The sequence below is a fragment of the Malaclemys terrapin genome, chromosome 11 (assembly GCF_027887155.1).
Source record: "Malaclemys terrapin pileata isolate rMalTer1 chromosome 11, rMalTer1.hap1, whole genome shotgun sequence".
Lineage (NCBI taxonomy): Eukaryota > Metazoa > Chordata > Testudines > Emydidae > Malaclemys > Malaclemys terrapin.
Window position 1 is genome coordinate 67,730,967 of NC_071515.1, and position 18,820 is coordinate 67,749,786.

The 18,820-nt window shown below is 43.2% G+C and overlaps 1 protein-coding gene across 2 annotated transcripts in view; it reads left to right on the top strand.

Moving 5' to 3' along the window:
* Positions 1-5,624: 5,624 nt before the first annotated feature.
* Positions 5,625-18,820, top strand: part of MUC13 (mucin 13, cell surface associated) — a 45,162-nt gene continuing 31,966 nt past the window's right edge. For both annotated transcript variants that reach the window (XM_054044173.1, XM_054044174.1), the window contains exons 1-3: positions 5,625-5,711; positions 16,369-16,422; positions 16,783-16,872. In XM_054044173.1, the coding sequence (XP_053900148.1) occupies positions 5,654-5,711; positions 16,369-16,422; positions 16,783-16,872 (202 nt within the window). In that variant the 5' untranslated portion in view covers positions 5,625-5,653. The remainder of the gene's footprint in view (positions 5,712-16,368; positions 16,423-16,782; positions 16,873-18,820) is intronic.

The window sequence follows — 18,820 nt, forward strand, 5'->3', positions numbered from 1 at the left end:
ATGACGGAGATTCCACAACCTCCCTAGGCAATTTATTCCAGTGCTTAACCACCCTGACAGGAAGTTTTTTCCTAATGTCCAACCAAGCCTCCCTTGCTGCAATTTAAGCCCATTGCTTCTTGTCCTATCCTCAGCGGTTAAGAACAACAATTTTTCTCCCTACTCCTTGTAACAACCTTTTATGTACTTGAAAACCATTATTATGTCCCTTCTCAGTCTTCTTTTCCCCAGATTAAATAAACCCAATTTTTTCAATCTTCCCTCATGGGTCAGGTTTTCTAGACTGTTAATCATATTTGTTTCTCTTCTCTGGACTTTCTCCAATTTGTCCACATCTTTCCTGAAATGTGGTGCCCAGAACTGGATACAATACTCCAGTTGAGGCCTAATCAGCGTGGAATAGAGCAGAAGAATTCCTTCCTAAGTGGAGTACTTTGCATTTGTCCTTATTGAATTTCATCCTATGTACTTCAGACCATTTCTCTAGTTTGTCCAGATCATTTTGAATTATAATCCTATCCTCCAAAGAACTTCTAAGCCCTCCCAGCTTGATATCGTTCGCAAACTTTATAAGTGTACTCTCTAGCATTATCTAAATCATTGGTGAAGATATTGAACAGAACTGGACCCAGAAGTGATCTCAGCAGGACCTCACTTGATATGCACTTCCAGCATGACTGTGAACCACTCATAACTACTCTCTGGGAATGGTTTTCCAACCAGTTATGCACCCACCTTATAGTAGCTCCATCTAGGTTGCATTTTCCTAGTTTGTTTATGAGAAGGTCATAAGTATCAAAAGCTTTACTAAAGTCAAGATATACCACGTCTACCGCTTCCCCCCCATCCACAAGGCTTGTTACCCTATCAAAGAAAGCTATCAGGTTGGATTGACATGATTTGTTCTTGACAAATCCATGCTGACTGTTACCTATCACCTTATCATCTAGAAGTTTGCAAATTGATTGCTTCATTATCTGCTCCATTATCTTTCCGGGTGCAGAAGTCAAGCTGACTGGTCTGTTAGTAATTCCACGGGTTTTTCTTATTTCCCGTTTTATAGATTGACACTATATTTGTCGATATATTTGGTGCTGTACTTCCTGTTTCACAGGTTGCATTGTGTCAAATACCATTGTATTTTTGGTAGTGAATTCTGAGATCTTTTTGGTGAATCAGGAAGTGCCAGAAGGATCTCACATCGGGGTGGGAAAACAGTGATAAAACAATTACTTAAGATTAACCCCTCTTCTGAATGCACTCCAGAGCCTGGTTAGTAAATGTTTTTCATATCTATTTCCAAGATCAAATGGACACTGAGTGGTTAGAAGTTATATATTTAAAAGGCAAATGACCTGACTTTCAGAGATGTTGAGCAGTACTCGACTGTGGCTGAGGGGCACAGCTGCAGAGGAGGTGTGTGTAGGGAGGTGGGGGAAACATGCAATTGAACTTCATCCTCTAAACTGGGCCTCCAAAGAGCCAGCTATCTCCCCATCCCCCTGCCACCCACCCACCCACCCACCCACAATTTCCCTTGTGGAGTCCACTGCTTCAGTCACACCAGCATAGATGTGTAGGGGGAGAAAAAGCGATTAGGATGAAAGTACAAAGTGATCCCCTGCAGGAGAATGCTTCCAGGGATGGTTGGGGTGGCCTTTCTATCAGACGTCCCTCCTATTGTCTGGGGGGGGCGGAGGTGAGAGGTTTTCACTCTGATAACAGCTCTGTTTTGGAGCTGATCCCCATGGCTGACTATCAGTAAGCCACAGAGACTTGCTCCGGGCTCTGCAGATTCAGGCTTGCTCAGAGCCTCCTTGACAACATTCCCCAAAAGCATGTGAGAGATGGTCCAGCTCCAATCACTCTACAGGAGAGGGAAGGTCTTCTTAGGATTCTAGCTGTGCTCATGGAGCCAGACTTGGAAGGCTGGAGCTTCCTTATGGCTCAGTATCACAGGACACAAGGAAGAGAATGTAAAAAGCAACAGAGAGTCCTGTGGCACCTTTAAGACTAATACATGTATTGGAGCATAAGCTTTCATGGGTGAATGCCCACTTCGTCGGATGCATGCAATTAGGATGAAGGTACAAAGTGATCCCCTGCAGGAGGATGCTTCCAGGGATGGTTGGGGTGTAAGAGAATGATTCCCTCATTTGCTATACCAGCACTGAGGCATATAAATGGTGCTGTCTAAAAGGTTTAAGAAAATCTATCAGAATCGAGCTGGCTGGTAAATTCCATCTCCACCTGGAGAGGGGAATGAATTCTCCACCCACCCATAAATACTGCAAACACTTGTGTTTCTCCACTTTTGGATCTGGCTAGAAACCAGAAGGCTGTGTGAGGGGGAAACCATCTAACATTCATAATTTTGAAACACTCACTCCTTCCCTTCCCATGATCATGCTTGATTCCTGAATACAGATGTTTCATAGTTTGGTGGAAATTAAAACATCAGGGGGTAGTCATGAAACAGATTGACAGAGCAAGAGGGGTACCCAGAAATCACCTACTACAGGACAGGCCCAACAAGGACAATAACAGAACACCACTGGCCATCACATACAGCCCCCAGCTAAAACCTCTCCAGCGCATTATCCACGATCTACAACCTATCCTGGCAAATGATCCCTCACTCTCACAGACCTTGGGAGGCAGGCCAGTCCTCGCTTACAGACAACCCACCAACCTGAAGCAAATACTCACCAGCAACTACACACCACACCACAGAAACACCAACCCAGGAACCAATCCCTGTAGCAAACCTCGTTCCCTACTCTGTCCCCACATCTACTCTGGCGACACCATCAGAGGACACAACCACATCAGCCACACCATCAAGGGCTCATTCACCTGCACATCCACTAATGTTATATATGCCATCATGTGCCAGGAATGCCCCTCTGCCATGTACATTGGCCAAACCGGACAGTCCCTCCGCAAAAGAATAAATGGACACAAATCGGACATCAGGAATGGTAACATACATAAGCCAGTAAGTGGACACTTCAATCTCCCTGGTCATTCTATTACAGATTTAAAAGTCACTATCATTGAACAAAAAAACTTCAGAAACAGACTTCAAAGAGAAACAGCAGAACTAAAATTCATTTGCAAATTTAACACCATTAATCTGGGCTTGAATAGGGACTGGGAGTGGCTGGCTCATTAGAGAAGCAGCTTTTCCTCTCCTGGAATTGACACCTCCTCATCTATTATTGGGAGTGGACTACATCCACCCTGATTGAATTGGCCCTGTCAACACTGGTTCTCCACTTGTGAAGTAACTCCCTGCTCTCCATGTGTCAGTATATAATGCCTGCATCTGTAACTTTCACTCTATGCATCTGAAGAAGTGAGGTTTTTACCCACGAAAGCTTATGCCCAAATAAATCTGTTAGTCTTTAAGGTGCCACCAGACTCCTTGTTGTTTTTCCCAAGATAAACAGTGAATCAAGCTGTGTTTGTCTGCTCCTTCCCAGGATCACTCTCTTGGAATATCAAGATGGCCGTGCTGTGAACCCAACCCACAAAAACATTATCTTTTGTGTGTTTTAAGGTTGTTGCTACTATGCACATCATATACCTAATACAAAACCACAGCAATGAAAAGGGAAGGCAACTAACATGACATGCCTGTTACTGCTCCCATCAGAGAGGCACATCTTACTGCTAGAACAATCACTATATATCATACCACAACCATAACTCTGTCCCAGTTGCGATGACAGCCTTCCACAGCACTCCCTTCCCCAGACTCCACACTACCATTAACAGTCTCTCTCTCTCTCTCTCTCTCTCTCTCTCACACACACACACACACACACACACACACACACACACATATATATATATATGTTTGGGGAAGAAGGTGCTGGATGGCAATTTCTACGTTCTTATCATGGCAGTAGATGGGCCTGGTGTATTTTGCCCCTCTCGGCAGAGAGCTAATCTTCAGCTCTATGCACCTGCCGGGACAGTTGGATGGAACTCTGCTCACCAGTCTAGGGGAGGAGAGGAAAGTCCAGTTCTGGTCAGCTTCATTTAAATGAATTATAATATTGCTTACCCATAATTCCCTCTACTGAGTTTGGTTGGAATACCTTTATGCTTTGATTGTATGCATGAGAATAGATTCTTCTTATTACTGTGCTCTTGGAAGGGCATAACATACAGGTGAGGACCTGGAGAGAGTGAGCCACCTTGACTTCATGGGAAGTGAACTAAGGTTTGGTAATGAAACTCAGGCTTATCAGGGAGGAGGGCTTTGTCCTAAAGGTCGGGAGCCAGAGTCCTGGTTTGCTCTCAGTCCCACACTGGGAGACTCTGCATCTTGTATAGCGTGAATCTGCAGGAGTTGGCCAAACTGGACTGTGATGGCAGCAGCAGGACAGAGCTGACTTTGCAGTGAAGCCCAGCCAGACAAATGGCAATGGTCCAGAGCTGACTTTGCAGCAAGACCTGACTGGAGCAGTAACGACAATGATGCAGCAACCTGACAGACAGCAGCAATGCTGAGCTGACTTCACAGTGCCCCAGCCCAGCAGGCTGGTGAAAGCAGGGCTAATATTACAGAACCGGACCATATAGATGCCCACTGGAACAGAACCTGGCAGAGTGGTTCTCTGGACTGGAAGAGAGGTGGAGATGAGTCGTTCCTTGGTGCCCCTTGACTATCACTAACTGGACTCAGGAGTGGGGTTTTAGGCAGTTGGGGTTGGGGTGGGACTAAGAGTTCTGGACCTCCGTATGTCAGACAATTATTATTAGAACTGTGGGGGGCCCAAACTCCTTATGCTCTGATTTGGGTGGCTCTGGTTCATTTATATAAATGAGGGGTTTCATGTATCTAGTGATTGCTAGTCCCCTTTCCCCCCCCCAGATAAACAGACCCTTGTGGTTCCATGTTCCCAAAGAAATCTGAGGGCTTACACATAGGGAAGAGGCGCCTGCAAAGGAGACCAAGGACGTTACATTTTAATTGCCCAGAACAAGTAATAGAGCTACAGCTCTGACTGGGCCCTCAAGCCTTAGCTTTATTTATTCTTAGGAAAGGCCTTCTAGACAGATTGAACCCAGCCCTGACAGAAGGGTTACAGGCCTAGCAGAGCAACTTCAAAACTTTAAACAGCAGCGAAGAGATTTATAATTGACCCCACAGTCAATTATGTCGACAGTTGCTTATGCTGACACTTGTCTTGCCAGGAGTTGAGGCTAAAGAGTGTTTATTTCGCAAATCTGCTTTGTTCAGGCTCAGTCCAACTCCCATTTCTGTGGCTTCCAAACTCCAGCTGTTTTTCTGTTACCTTTTACTTTTCTGTACTGAAATGTACGTCTTGGCCTAGAATTTGTATCCCACTGAGCATATGTAAAGAATCATTTGCTTACATGACTAATGCAAATATGAGCTGAGGCTTAAAGTGCCATCATTTTACAGCAAGTTAATTGTTGGTATTAAGCAAGCTAGCATCATTCTGTCTCAAAGTCTAAAGAGGAAGCTAAAAACAAATTAACATCATCCATTTGCTGCCATTTGCAATTCTGACGTCAGTTAGAGTTTGAACTCTGTACCTGTTAGAACAATCTTAAATGAGCAGACATTAGGAGAGAAACCACTTCCTCGTAGGATTACCTGAGAGCAGCCGCAAAAATGAAAGGCTTCGTATCTCTCGCCCTTCTGCTTAGCTTTGCTTTCTGTGCCGAGAAAGGTAAGAAACGCTATCTTCTATTCTGGGACTTTTAAATAAGAACCCAATTCATCTACACAGGGAATGGGTAACATTTTCCTAGTGGTGCATTTACTACGGTAGTTCTTAAAAGAATGAAATATTCAGCAGAAGAATGGTTACATTTCAGCGCTTCTAGTTTCTGATTAATTAAGGGGTGGCAAAATTTAACCGACACCAAGTTTTAGCTATTCACAGACCCAGACAAAAACATTGTTGTTTTGTGATTAAATTGATTTTGTGCATAAAGTTGAGATCTGTTTGCATGACCTATGTACTGGAGCACAATGATTAAGCCTTCATTAGAGAAGATAAGAAGCGGGGCTATTTTCATCAGTAAATGCGTAACTATTCCACTTCAGCTCCAGGAGAACTGTGTGCTGTAGGTGTCCTTTATTTCAGCAGAACACTTAATCCCTGAAAGAATAATCTTCACAAAAAACAGCTCCACACCAGCTGATCCACACAGGATTTGATCCTGCCCCATTGAAGTCAATGGGAGTTTTGCTGTTGAGTTTGAAGGCATGAGATTGGATACCCAATAAATTATAAGGGGCTGGGGATATGTATCTGATATCTAGGGTTAAATCTAATAAAGTATCAAATCAACAAAAGCCAGGAATATGCCAAGTGAAAGCTGAGAGTCAATCTTTAACTTATTTTATTTGACCCGAGCATTATAATAACAAGACAGAGCAACAGCCTTAATTCCTTCCTTCCTGATTTTTTTGTAATCTAGGAGTACATTCAGAAGTGGGGGGGAGGGGTGGGAAAGAGCAGGAGCTTGGATGGCAGCTGTCTGAAGGTCTTCACAGCTTTAGAGCAATGTGAGGGGAGGACACAAGCTCAGTAACCAGGGCCGCCCAGAGGGGGGGGCAAGTGGGGCAATTTGCCCCAGGCCCTGGGCCCCGCAGGGGCCCCCACGAGAGTTTTTTGGGGGCCCCGGAAAACTCTTGCGGGGCCCAGGCCCCCGGGGCTTCTTCCGCTCCGGATCTTCGGCGGCAATTCGGAGGCAGGGGTCCTTCCACTCTGGGACCCGCCGCCGAAGTGCCCCGAAGACCCGCGCTGGGGGTCCTTCCGGCCCGGGATCCGCCGCCAAAGTGCACCGCCGAAGACCCCAGGCCACCTGAATCCTCTGGGTGGCCCTGTCAGTAACTATAGTGATACACACACAATACATTAGATAAACCAGTCATTGTGACACATTCATTTCTTCCAATGCCATCGAAAATTGCTTTGAGATCTGCTGATGGAAAGTGCTGCCTAAGAGCTAGGTGGTATTATTATTATTTCCAGTTGCACTCACAACGAATTAGGCACTGTACGAACATGAATAGCGTACAGTCCAATGACCTATATATATTATAAACATGGAGACATAGGAACTGCTGTGCTTGTTCCCAAATCTTTAATTTTTAAATGAAAATCCTTTGGAGTCGTTTGCGGGCAGCCATACCTCATGCATAGGCGCCGTCTTTATGAGTTGCCAGGGGGTGCTCGACCCCTGCTCCGCCCCAGGCTCCGCCCCCACTCCACCCCTTCCCCCAAGTCCCCATCCGAGCCCTGCCTCTTCCCACCCCCCGAGCACGCCCTGCCCTCACTCCTCCTCCTCCCCCCGAGCACCTCCTGCATGCTGCTGAACAGCTGATCCGTGGCAGACAGGAGACGTTAGGAGGGAGGGGGAGGAGCTGATTGGCAAGCATGCAGGCAAGGCAGTGGGAAACTGTTGTCTGTTCTGTACCAATTCTGTAGCTAAATACACGATTTCAGTATCCATGGCATTGTGCTTGAGCCTTAAATTTACCTTTAAATATGTAAAACCTCCTCCACCCTTGTGGGGTGTAGAGTAGGTTTATAATGGAAATGCTGCCCCCAAGCTTTGTCTGCAGAACCTGGTGCTGATGACACATGGGTATGGCCTTCCTTCAGGTTAAGGTTAATACATAGCAAAGTGAATCTTATAGAGAATGCAAAACACCTGTTCTTTGGGAATTAAGCCAACCAACCCTCAAACCTAATCTAATTCTGTTCCTATTGAAATCAGATGGCTGCTCATTAAAATAAGGGACTGAAACTCACTAGTGCTGGCTATCTTGTTGACCAAACCTATGTTAAGCCTTCTGTAGCAGGTTTCAATCAGAGGCCAACAGGACCAATGGGCCAACCATGGCTCATCAATTCCCTGGTGCCCCAAAGATCTCCCAGATAGATAGGAGAGAGGGAAAAGAGGGAAAGTAGAGGGACCCAGGGCCCAAAGGGGAGAGGCAAGGAATGTCTCAGTCACCTCTTCCTGGTGCACCTGACCAGCCTTCCCAGAACCACTTCCTATCTCCCTGCTCTCTCTTCAGTTTGGGGCGTGGTCACCGCCTGCTTTCTCTCCAGTGGGAGTTTCCAACCAGTTCCAGCAGCTCAGTCTGTTGACTGAGCATTCCCCCACCACGTCTCTTCCTAATGTCCAGGCAGAGAGTGGGGGAGGCAAAAGGGGCAGGCCCCTCTCCTCCCATCCCAGTTGAGTCTTGAGACCCCTCTCCTGTGAATCGCTTGTCCCCAGAAGCTGGAATCTGGCTTCATTTCTAGCCTGCAACACCTGTTAGGATGTACCCAGCTTCTGAAAGGATCCCAATCCAGGGCTTCTTTGGAGCAGGCATAGTGGTCTCCTATGTCCCAGATGGGACCCACACTAGCTCTCTTTCACTGGCAACCTACATGCATGCAGGGCTGGCTCCAGGCACCAGGCACCCAAGCACATGCTTGGGGCAGCACCTGGTAAGGGGCGGCGGGGGGAGCGCGGCGCGGCATTCCGTGGGGGGGCGCTCCAGCAGCGCGGCTCGGCACGGCGCTGGGGGGGCAGACTCCGGTTGCGCGGGACTCGGCGAGGGGGCGGCGCGGGCATGGCTCTGGAGGGGGGTTCCAGCGGCGCTCGGTGGGGGGCGGGGGCGGGCTCCGGCAGCGCGGCGCTCGGTGGGGGTGCGGCGCGGGCGCGGTGCTGGAGGGGGGTTCCGGCGGCGCTCGGCAGGGGGCGGGGGCGGGCTCCGGCGGCATGGCGCGGCGCTGGGCGGGGGGTGGCGCGGGGCTCGGCGCTCGGGGGGGGGTTCTGGCGGCACTCGGCTCAGGGGGTGGGCGGGCTCCGGCGCTCGGCGGGGGTGCTCAGGGGCAGCGCTTTTTTTTGCTGCTTGGGGCAGCAAAAAAGCTAGAGCCGGCCCTGCATGCATGGCTTTGAAATTAGAACATTGGGGTGAAAGTGAGTGTGGATACTACAGTGACGAATGGGATACAATTTTCACCAGAATCTGTTTAACTGAGATCAGAATCTGGGCCTATGTCAATATAATATATTTACCAGCACGCCCATTAAGATTTATTTTCCTTTTTTCTAGATCCAAACAATACCACATTTTCAAATTCAACCGTTAAGAAGGATACCTAAAAAGGCTGAAATTCTCTAGTGAAATTCTGCTCCAAAACCTGACTGTACAAATAGCATAATAGGGGACCATGTTTATTGTAATTCAGTGGCTCCTTACCAAATGTGGTCAGTTTATAATTGAAAACTCCCATTCCCAACTCAATGCTGCAAACGCACGTCTGGGTCTGAAAAACAACAAGGTTGTTTGTTTGTTTAAGGTTTGTTTTGCTCACACAAGGCAGAGCTGCACAGATAAAACGAGAGTCCGGTTTTGCCCCTGCAATAGGGACATACAGCAGAATTTCAACAGGAACTACTGATTTAGGTGTTTCATGTTGTCCAAACAGAGACACAGGATCTGCTGAGTGAAAAGGTGCTATTATTCATTAGTCACTTTTCAGACTGGGACCATTTTTTAAATAAAATGTACTATGGGCCTGATCCCACTGAAGTCAAGGAGAGTTTTGCTGTTGGCTTTAACAGGAACAGGATAAGACCTAAGTCAATCTTCCTCAAATTCAAACGGGAACTAGAATATGATTTTTTTAAATGTGTTAATCTGTAGTTTACATGTTAGCATTTGTAACGTTAATCAAGTAAACTGACAAGTTCATTCCATGGTAATTTCAAAAGAAAGGTCTGTTCTTACAGAAGTTTTGTCTTTAGCTGCAGTCTGGGCAGAGTCTGTCCCTTGCTCAATATAGATTTACCAGATTGTTGAAGTCAGGTTTGCATTTTAGGATTTCTTTACTCTTTTATAAAACTTCTCTCTACCCACACCTTCCCCAGCTCCAAGAGTTAAGCAGAAGAAATGGAAGGTAATGGTGCTGATAGTGCCACTTTTTCTTCCCACACAATATCTGGTAATTTAGAGAACTCTATTATTTCAACCTACAGTTACATTTACTTTAGATGTTAACACTGACAACAATCTCAGGATTTGTTCCCACGAACGTCCCCTAGTGGTTTCAATAAATATATATTATTGCATCTTCTGAGAATACAGGTTACTTTACACGTTAATATTTGGGACATTAACATAACAAATGGACAAGAACATCACATCTCCCATTTTCAAGGAAATTAACTTTCATGAGCTATTTCTCTGAGTTAGGATCAGAAAAGCAAGAGAAATGGAATTGACTGATTAGTAAGCTTGGAAGGATTACATTTTTATTGCTAAATGTTGGTAAACGTCAATTTCACTGTAAACAGAGAAACCAGAAAAAATATTTCCTTCTATACTAGTTGAAATTTACAGATAAGCAAAGTAAAAAAAAAAGCTACTTGAGAGCTTCTTAGAGTTTAATACAAGAATATTTACTTAATATATTTTGATACATGATGTTAACAGTGTGTTTTTATGGTTTATAAAACTTTCACTTATTTAATCTTACCACATGCTGTCATTAAAAGTTATTTTGACACCCCCAATTATTTCCCAAAACTGCAAAAACTTAAATTGATCAAAAATGTTAAAAAGTTTAAAAATAAACACCTATATTATATATCAAAATTATTTTTAAAAAATTGAATTCTGCCACCCTTATTGATAGTATTAAAATCACCTGCTGCAAATATTTTTCTATTGAAAAATTGTAAATAATACCAATGATGATTTAATTGTGTAGAACCAACAGACCAGCTGATGATATTAAACACATACTGTCAATTTGAAATTTAGTTAATTTATAAAATACATTTAAAGGAAGCTTCAGGTCCCAGAATCCTTTCCTGGAGTCCTCGTCCAATCACCTCCCCAGACCTCTGGCTCTTTGTCCCAGTCTTTTTATCCAGCCAGTCCCATTTCTGATCCCAATCCCTGGCTCCTGTCCACAAGAATTCAGCCTGAGGCAATTACCCAGCATGGAAAATTTCAACCCAAACAGTTGAAGTTTGGCAAAGTTACAAGCCATTGAAAAGAAGGTCCTATAATAGAAGTGTTTAGCAACTTTAATCAGAAGAGGTGCTACCTGCCCTGCCTATAATATGAGGCTTAAAGGAAGCAGGAACAAATATGATGCTGTAGAAAAATAATTATTGCTAATAAATAACACTCAATCTATTGGTAACATTTGTTTCGCTAATTATTAGTGTTGTGGTAGACTTTGAAGCCTCAGTCATGGACCATGATCCTGCAGTGCTAGGCGCTGTACAGATGGAACAAAAAGACCATCCGAGCCCCCAAAAACTTACAACCCCAATGGTGAAGATCCAGCAAATAGCTGGTGAATTTCATCCTGGGTGCTTCATGTTCTAGATTTTTCTCTCTGGGTCCCAATGGTGGCTTTGATAATGTTATACCAAAGCATAGATACATTTATGTAAAAAGTTAACTTTAACATAACAAAGAGCTAAGGAAATCACATGTCCCATTGCTCAGAAGTTAAAATTCCCATGGGTGATTTTTCCCTGAGTAAGGATCAGACCTGAGGTCTATATATAGGTTATGTTTTAATCAGATTGTCAAGTTGAGTTTTACAATTGAGGAGGCATAGTAGAGTTTGCTCCCTCTGAGACTTAAAAGCACCAAGCACAAATATGATGCAGACAAATAGTAATGACTAATAAATAATATATTTATTAGTTGTATTCATAAAATCGTGGAGTAGCTGGTGAATTTCACCCTTGGTTCTGAAGGTTCCAGGTGCTGTTCCCATGGATACCCCCTTAGGATTTAGATAAATTTGTTCTAACAATACCTGTTACCTTTTGGAGCCTAAGCATAATAATTGGACTAGAACATCACATCTCCCAGTTGCTAGGAAATTAAAACTCCCATGAGCTATTTGCCCAAGTTATGATCAGAGACGATGTCCATAGATCTCATACATTTACCACGCTCTTGTAGTGCTGTGGATATTTGTTTTCTTTGGTTCATCAGCTGCAACTCCAAGGAGGCAACAGCCCTTTGGGGGGTGCCAAGCTGCTGCTGACCACATGGCGCTGACAATCCCAGGGTTTGTTCCCTCTGATGCCCCCTAGTGGTTTCAATAAATATATCTTATCCTAACGTTACTCCTGGGGGAATTCTGTGCCACTGCGCAATGCAGAATTTTGCAGAAATTAACGTTGGCGCAGAATTTCCTTTCCCCCACAGAAATGGGCTGCAATGCTGCTAGCCACCACAAGGGGCTACTGAACCCGGCAGAGCCCAGTTCACACATAGAAGACAGTGCTGGGGGGTGCAGGAGGGAACTAGAGGATTCCAGGCAGCTGCAGTTCTCAGCATGCCCTGAGGGAAGGAGAGGGCAGTGTACAGGAAACTCCATGCAAGCCTGGGACCAAGCATCAGGCTGTTTCTCCCTCTGGATCGCTGGGCTCTGGGGGCGGAAGGATATGGATGTCTAGGCTGGGGGGAGGCATGGCTGGGCTCGGGGGCAGGGCCGGCTCCAGGCACCAGCTTGGCAATCAGGTGCTTGCAGCAGCCACTCCAGAGAGGGGCGTCAGGTCCAGCTATTCGGCGGCAATTCGGCGGACGGTCCCTCATTCCCGCTCAGAGCGAAGGATCTTCCGCCGAATTGCCGCCGCAGATCACGATCGCGGCTTCTTTTTTTTTTTTTTTTGGCTCCTTGGGGCAGCCAAAACCCTGGAACCGGCCCTGCTCGGGGGTGTTGGTGGTTGGGGGATCAGAGAAACAGGAACTGGGTTGTCAGAGGGTTTCTTTAACTCTCTACTCCTGTGAGAATTTGTGTGTGTGTCTGTATTTTTACAGACATACTTGCTGGCAGGTATTTTGAAATAAATTACCAAAAAATTGAAACTGGCATGACTATGTAGTGCTATTTTGACAAATAACATTTGCAGAATTTAAAAATTGTGCTCAGAATTATTAATTTTAGGATGCAGAGTTGCCCCCAGGAGTACAAGGTGATAACATTTAATGTATATGTTAATAGTTGGGACATTACCATAACAAACGGCAAGAACAGCACATCTTCCATTTGCAAGAAAGTTAAAACTTTCATGGCAGTTTTCTGAGTTTGCGCCAGGCCTGATGTCAATATATACTTACTAGGATGTCATAGCGTGGCTTGTATTTAAAAATTTGTTTCTTCTTTTGTTGTAAATACCCAAGTCACCTCAACTGCGCCAGGTAAGCAGGAGGAATGGAACTGATTGATGAGTATGAATCTTAAAATCACCATCAAAAATATTTTGCTATAGAAAATAATTGTAAATAATAAAATACTGCTGATGATTTAATTGTGAAGACCCAACAGAGTAGCTGATGTCAATTTGAAATTTAGTCAGTTTATATAATGTGTTTAAAGGAAGATTGAGGTCTTCTGTTTTCATCACGCTCAAGGAGTGGGACACACATACAAAGAATGGGGATGGAATTGATTGTCTGACTCTACAGGGGAACCAGGGACACAGACTAGACACAAAGTGATATCAACTGCCCGAAGTAAAGAAACTGACTAAACAGAGAAAAATAGGTTTTTTTCCTCTAAATTATGTGGCGTTTAAATTGTGTTTCCTGTTTTCCTCACCCTATAGTAGTGTGAGACCCATATAAACAAAAGGAGAAACTGTTTATGCCGGGGAAATAGTGAAACTGACTATACACATGGTGCTGTCAAATATGTGGAGTAAATCAACTAAACAGAGAACATTTTCCTCTGCTTTAGTCATGCAGCTATCTTGTAAATATTGCAGGTAACATGTTTCACAGCCATAAGAAAGATTCTTTAGGTTGGAGCAGGATATTTATTTTTATAGGTGAAAAACAATGATTGCTAATAAATAACACTCATCTCTTGGTAATATTTATTTATTTATTTATTTCTGTTGAAGTAGACTTTGGAGCCCCAGTCATGGACCATGATCCTACAGTGCTAAGCGCTGTACAGACCAAAAAAAAAGGACTATTTAAGCCCCAATGAACTTACAAACCTAATGGTGAAGAGCCAGCAAATAGCTGGTGGTGCTTCATGTTCTGGGTTTTTGTCTCTAGGTACCAATGATAGATTTGATCAGTGTTATACCAACGCATAGATAGATTTATGTTAAAAGTTAACTTTAATGTAAAAAAGAGCCAAGAAACTCATGTGACCCATTGCTCAGAAGTTAAAATTCTCATGGTGACTTTTCCCTGAGTGAGGATCAAACCTGACATCTATATATAAGTTATATTTTAATTAGACTGTCAAACTGAGGGTTGAGTTTTGGGATCATTTAATCTGTTAAAGGAAATACCACTACTGCACTTTTCCCAGCTACAAAAGTCAGCAGTAGGCACAGAAGAGATTGCTCGCTATGAGATTTAAAAGCACCAGGCACAAATATGGTGTTGTAGACAAATACTGTATTTATTAGTTGGATTACTAAAACTGTGGAGTAGCTGGTGAATTTCACCCTTGGTTTTGAAGGTCCCAAGTGGTTTTCCCATGGTTGCCTCCTGAGGATTTAGATAAATATGTGCTACCAATAGCTAATTACAATTAATTGACATGTTACCTTTTGGAGTCTAAGCATAACAAATGGGCTGGAACATCACATCTCTCTCAATTGCTAGGAAGTTAAAACTCCCATGAGCTATTTGCCGAGTAATGATCAGAGCCGATGTCCATTGATGATCTGCATTTACCAGACAGTTCTAGTGATGTGGATATTTCTTTTCTTTGTTTTTTTTTTTTGTGGGGGGGGAAACTTAGAGTAAATATTTCAATCTATAGTTACATATATTTTTAGATGTTAATATCTGTTACATACGCATAATAAATGGACAAGGGCATCACACTTCCCAGTGGTTGGGAAGTTTAAAACTCCCACAAGTGACTTACCTATGTAATAATCAGAGCTGATCTGCAGAGATGTCATGTATTTAGCGCTTTGGTAGGAGGTTCTGCTGCAGCTTTCACAGCTATGTCAGGTAAGCAGAAGGAATAGGAGTGGAGTGGGGAGTGATATACCTGATGCTTCAAAGCATCAGGCACAGCTATGGTGCTGAAGAAAAATAATTATTATTGATCAACTAATTTGGGGCACCAAATATATCTTATCCTAACGTGGTAACATTTAATGTCCCCTCTGGGTTTGAATGGTGATTTTGGTAAATGTTATTCCAAAGCACAGATCCATTTATGTACAATATTAACATTCACATAACAAACTAAAAAAATCACGTCCCATTGCTCAGAAGTTCAAATTCCCATGGGTGATTTTTTCCTGAGTAAGGATCAGACCCTTAGTCTACATCTAAATTATATTTTTCTCTGTCAAATTGAGGTTTGAATTGTCAGGTCATTTACTCTCTTATTGGAAATACCACTACCGCATTTTCCCCAGCTACGAAGTCAGTGGTAGGCATACAAGAGATTGCTCAGTCTGAGGCTTAAAAGCCTCAGGAACAGATATGGTGTAGACAAAGAGTAATGAATAATAAATCATATATTTCTTTGTTGTAGTCATAAAATGGTGGAGTAGCTGGTGAACTTCACCTTTGGTTTTGAAGGTCTCAGGTGCTGTTCCCACGGATGCCCCCTAAGGATTTAGATAAATGTGTCCTAACAATACCTTTTACCTTTTGGAGTCTAGGCATAATAATAGGGCTAGAACATCACATCTCCCAGTTGCTAGGAAGTTAAAACTCCCATGCGCTATTTGCCCAAGTTATGATCAGAGTCGATGTCCATAGATGTCAGACATTTACCACGCTGTAGTGCTGTGGATATTTGTTTTCTTTGGTTCATCAGCTGCAGCTCCAAGGAGGCTACTGCCCTTTGGGGGGTGCCAAGCTGCTGCAGCGGATGCTGTCTGCTGACCACATGGCGCTGACAATCTCAGGGTTTGTCCCCTCTGATGCCCCCTAGTGGTTTCAATAAATATATCTTGTCCTAAGGTTCTAGTGATGTGGATATTGGTTTTCTTTGGTTCGTCAGCTGCAACTAGTACAGTTGCATGAAGTAGGTTTAGGCAGTGTTATTTTGACAAACAAATTTTGCAGAATTTTAAAATATTGTGTGCAGAATTTTTAACTTTTGGATGCAGAATTTTTAATTTTTAGTGCAGAATGCCCCCAGGAGTATAACGTGGTGTCATTCAATGTATATGTTAATATGTGGGACATTACCATATCAAACGGACAAGAACAGCACATCTTCCATTTGCAAGGAAGTTAAAAATTTCTTGACAGTTCTCTGAGTTAGGTCAGGTCTGATGTCTATATATATTTACTATGATGTCATAGGGTTGCTTGAATTTAAAGATTTGTTCCTTATTTTACAGTAAGTACCACTTCCACGGAATCCAGCACTACCACGGCACTCACAACTACGCTAGGTAAGTGGGAGGAATGGAACCGATTGATAAGTATGAATCTTAAAATCACAATCAATAATATTTTGCTAAGAAAAGAATTCTAAAATATAACTGATAATGACGATAATTTAATTGTGAAGACTCAACAGAGTAGCTGATGTCAATTTCAAATTTAGTAAGTACAATGTGATAACATTTCATGTATATATTAATATTTGGCACATTGCCATCAAAAATGGCAAGAACAGCACATCTTCCATTTGCAAGGAAGTTAAAACTTTCATGGCAGTTCTCTGAGTTAGGTCAGGTCTGATGTCTATATATATTTACTAGGATGCCATAGGGTTGCTTGCATTTAAATATTTGTTTCTTATTTTACAGAAAGTACAACTGCCCCAGCAACCACCAGTACCCCGGCAACCACCAGTACCCCGGCAACCACCAGTACCCCGGCACCCACAACTACACTAGGTAAGCGGGAGGAATGGAACTAATTGATAAGTATGAATCTTAAAATCACAATCAAAACTATTTTGCTACAGAAAAGAATTGTAAAATATAACTGATAATGACGATGATTTAATTGTGAAGACTCAACAGAGTAGCTGCTATCAATTTGGAATTTAGTCAGTTTCTAAATGGTGTTTAAAGGAAGCTTTCAGGTCCTCCGTTTTCGTCACCCTCTAGCAGTGGGACACCCATACAAAGAATGGGGATGGAACTGATTGTCTGACTCTACAGGGGAACCACTGACACAGGCTAACACAAAGTGTTATCAAATGCCCAAAGTAAAGAAACTGACTAAATGGAGAAAAATAGTTTTTTTCCCCCTAATCTCTCTGTTAAAGCCATTTTGCAAATAAAGCACATAACAAGTTTTTTCACATAGAAGCGTGTTTTAAGTAGATGGAAGTTCTTTTTAAAAATCCAGAGTTTTATTTAAACATGTGGCGCTAGAAAACTTGGGTGTTGAAAAATAATAGTAAATAACACGTACAACTGCTGATGATATAATGGTGAATAGCCATTACATTTGCTGAGCACATTACCCACTTGAAATCCAGTCAATTAAAACCACGACTTTACAGTAAATTCAGTACCTACATAAGTCCCTGAGCCACCTGGCCAAATTCTGTGCAGTTAAAATTGTGTTTCCTATGTTTTCCTCACCCTATAGTAGTGTGAGACCCATATAAACAGAAGGAGAAACTATTTATTCAGGGGAAATAGTGACACTGATTATATACATGGTGCTGTCCCCATTATATGGTATAAATAAAATAAACAGAGAAAACATTTCTCCCTGTTCTAGTCTTTCATTTGTAGCCATCTTGTAACTATAGCAGGTAACATGTTTGTCAGCCATGAGCAAGATTTTTAGGCTGGTGGAGGTTCCTTTAATAATACTGATATTTATTTCTATGTATGTCTGTTGAAGGGGTCCCTGGGTCAGTATATGTTTACTGGACTGTGGTTATGTGGTTTCTATTAAAAGGTGACAGAAATCACACATTGGAGGTATCTCCACCATAACTTCTGCTGTTGCAAGAGCTAAGCGGAAGGAATAAAAATGTCAAAGGCATAAAACACCAGGCACAAATATGGTTCTGTGGAAAAGAATCATTGTGATAATATCACTGTGGTAAGTCAACACCGTACCTGGTGGATTTCATCTCTGGTGCTATAGGAGCAGGATTTTGTTCCTGCTGAATCTCCCTTGTGGTTTTGATAAACATACTGTCCACAAACCTGGTCACAGGTACTTTAACTGTTTACACTTGGAACATAAGCCTAACAAATAGACAGGAACATCCCATCTCTCACTTTTTAGGGAGTTCTAACTCCCATTGGTTACTTGCCTGGGATATTACGTATGTAATAATCAGAGCTGATCTCCAGAGATGTCATGCATTTAGCTCTTTGGTAGAAGGTTCTGCTGTAGTTTTCACAGCTATGTCAGGTAAGCAGAAGGAATAGGAGTGGAGTGGGGAGTGATATACCTGATGTTTCAAAGCATCAGGCACAGCTATGGTGTTGAAGAAAAATTATTATTACTGATCAACTCATGGTGGGGCACTAGCATGATCTGCAAGGAGGCTACGGCCCTTTGGAGTCTGCCAAGCTGTTGTACCTTCTGCTGAACACATGGTGCTGACAATCCCAGGGTTTGTTCCCTCTGATGCCCCCTAGTGGTTTCAATGAATATACCTTATCCTAACGTTACTCCTGGGGGAATTCTGTGCCACTACGCAATGCAGAATTTTGCAGAAATTAACATTGGTGCAGAATTTCCTTTCCTCCACAGAAATGGGCTGCAATGCTGCTAGTCGCCACAAGGGGCTACTGAACCCGGCAGAGCCCAACTCACACATAGAAGACACTGCTGGGGGGCGGGGGAGGGAACTAGAGGGTTCCAGGC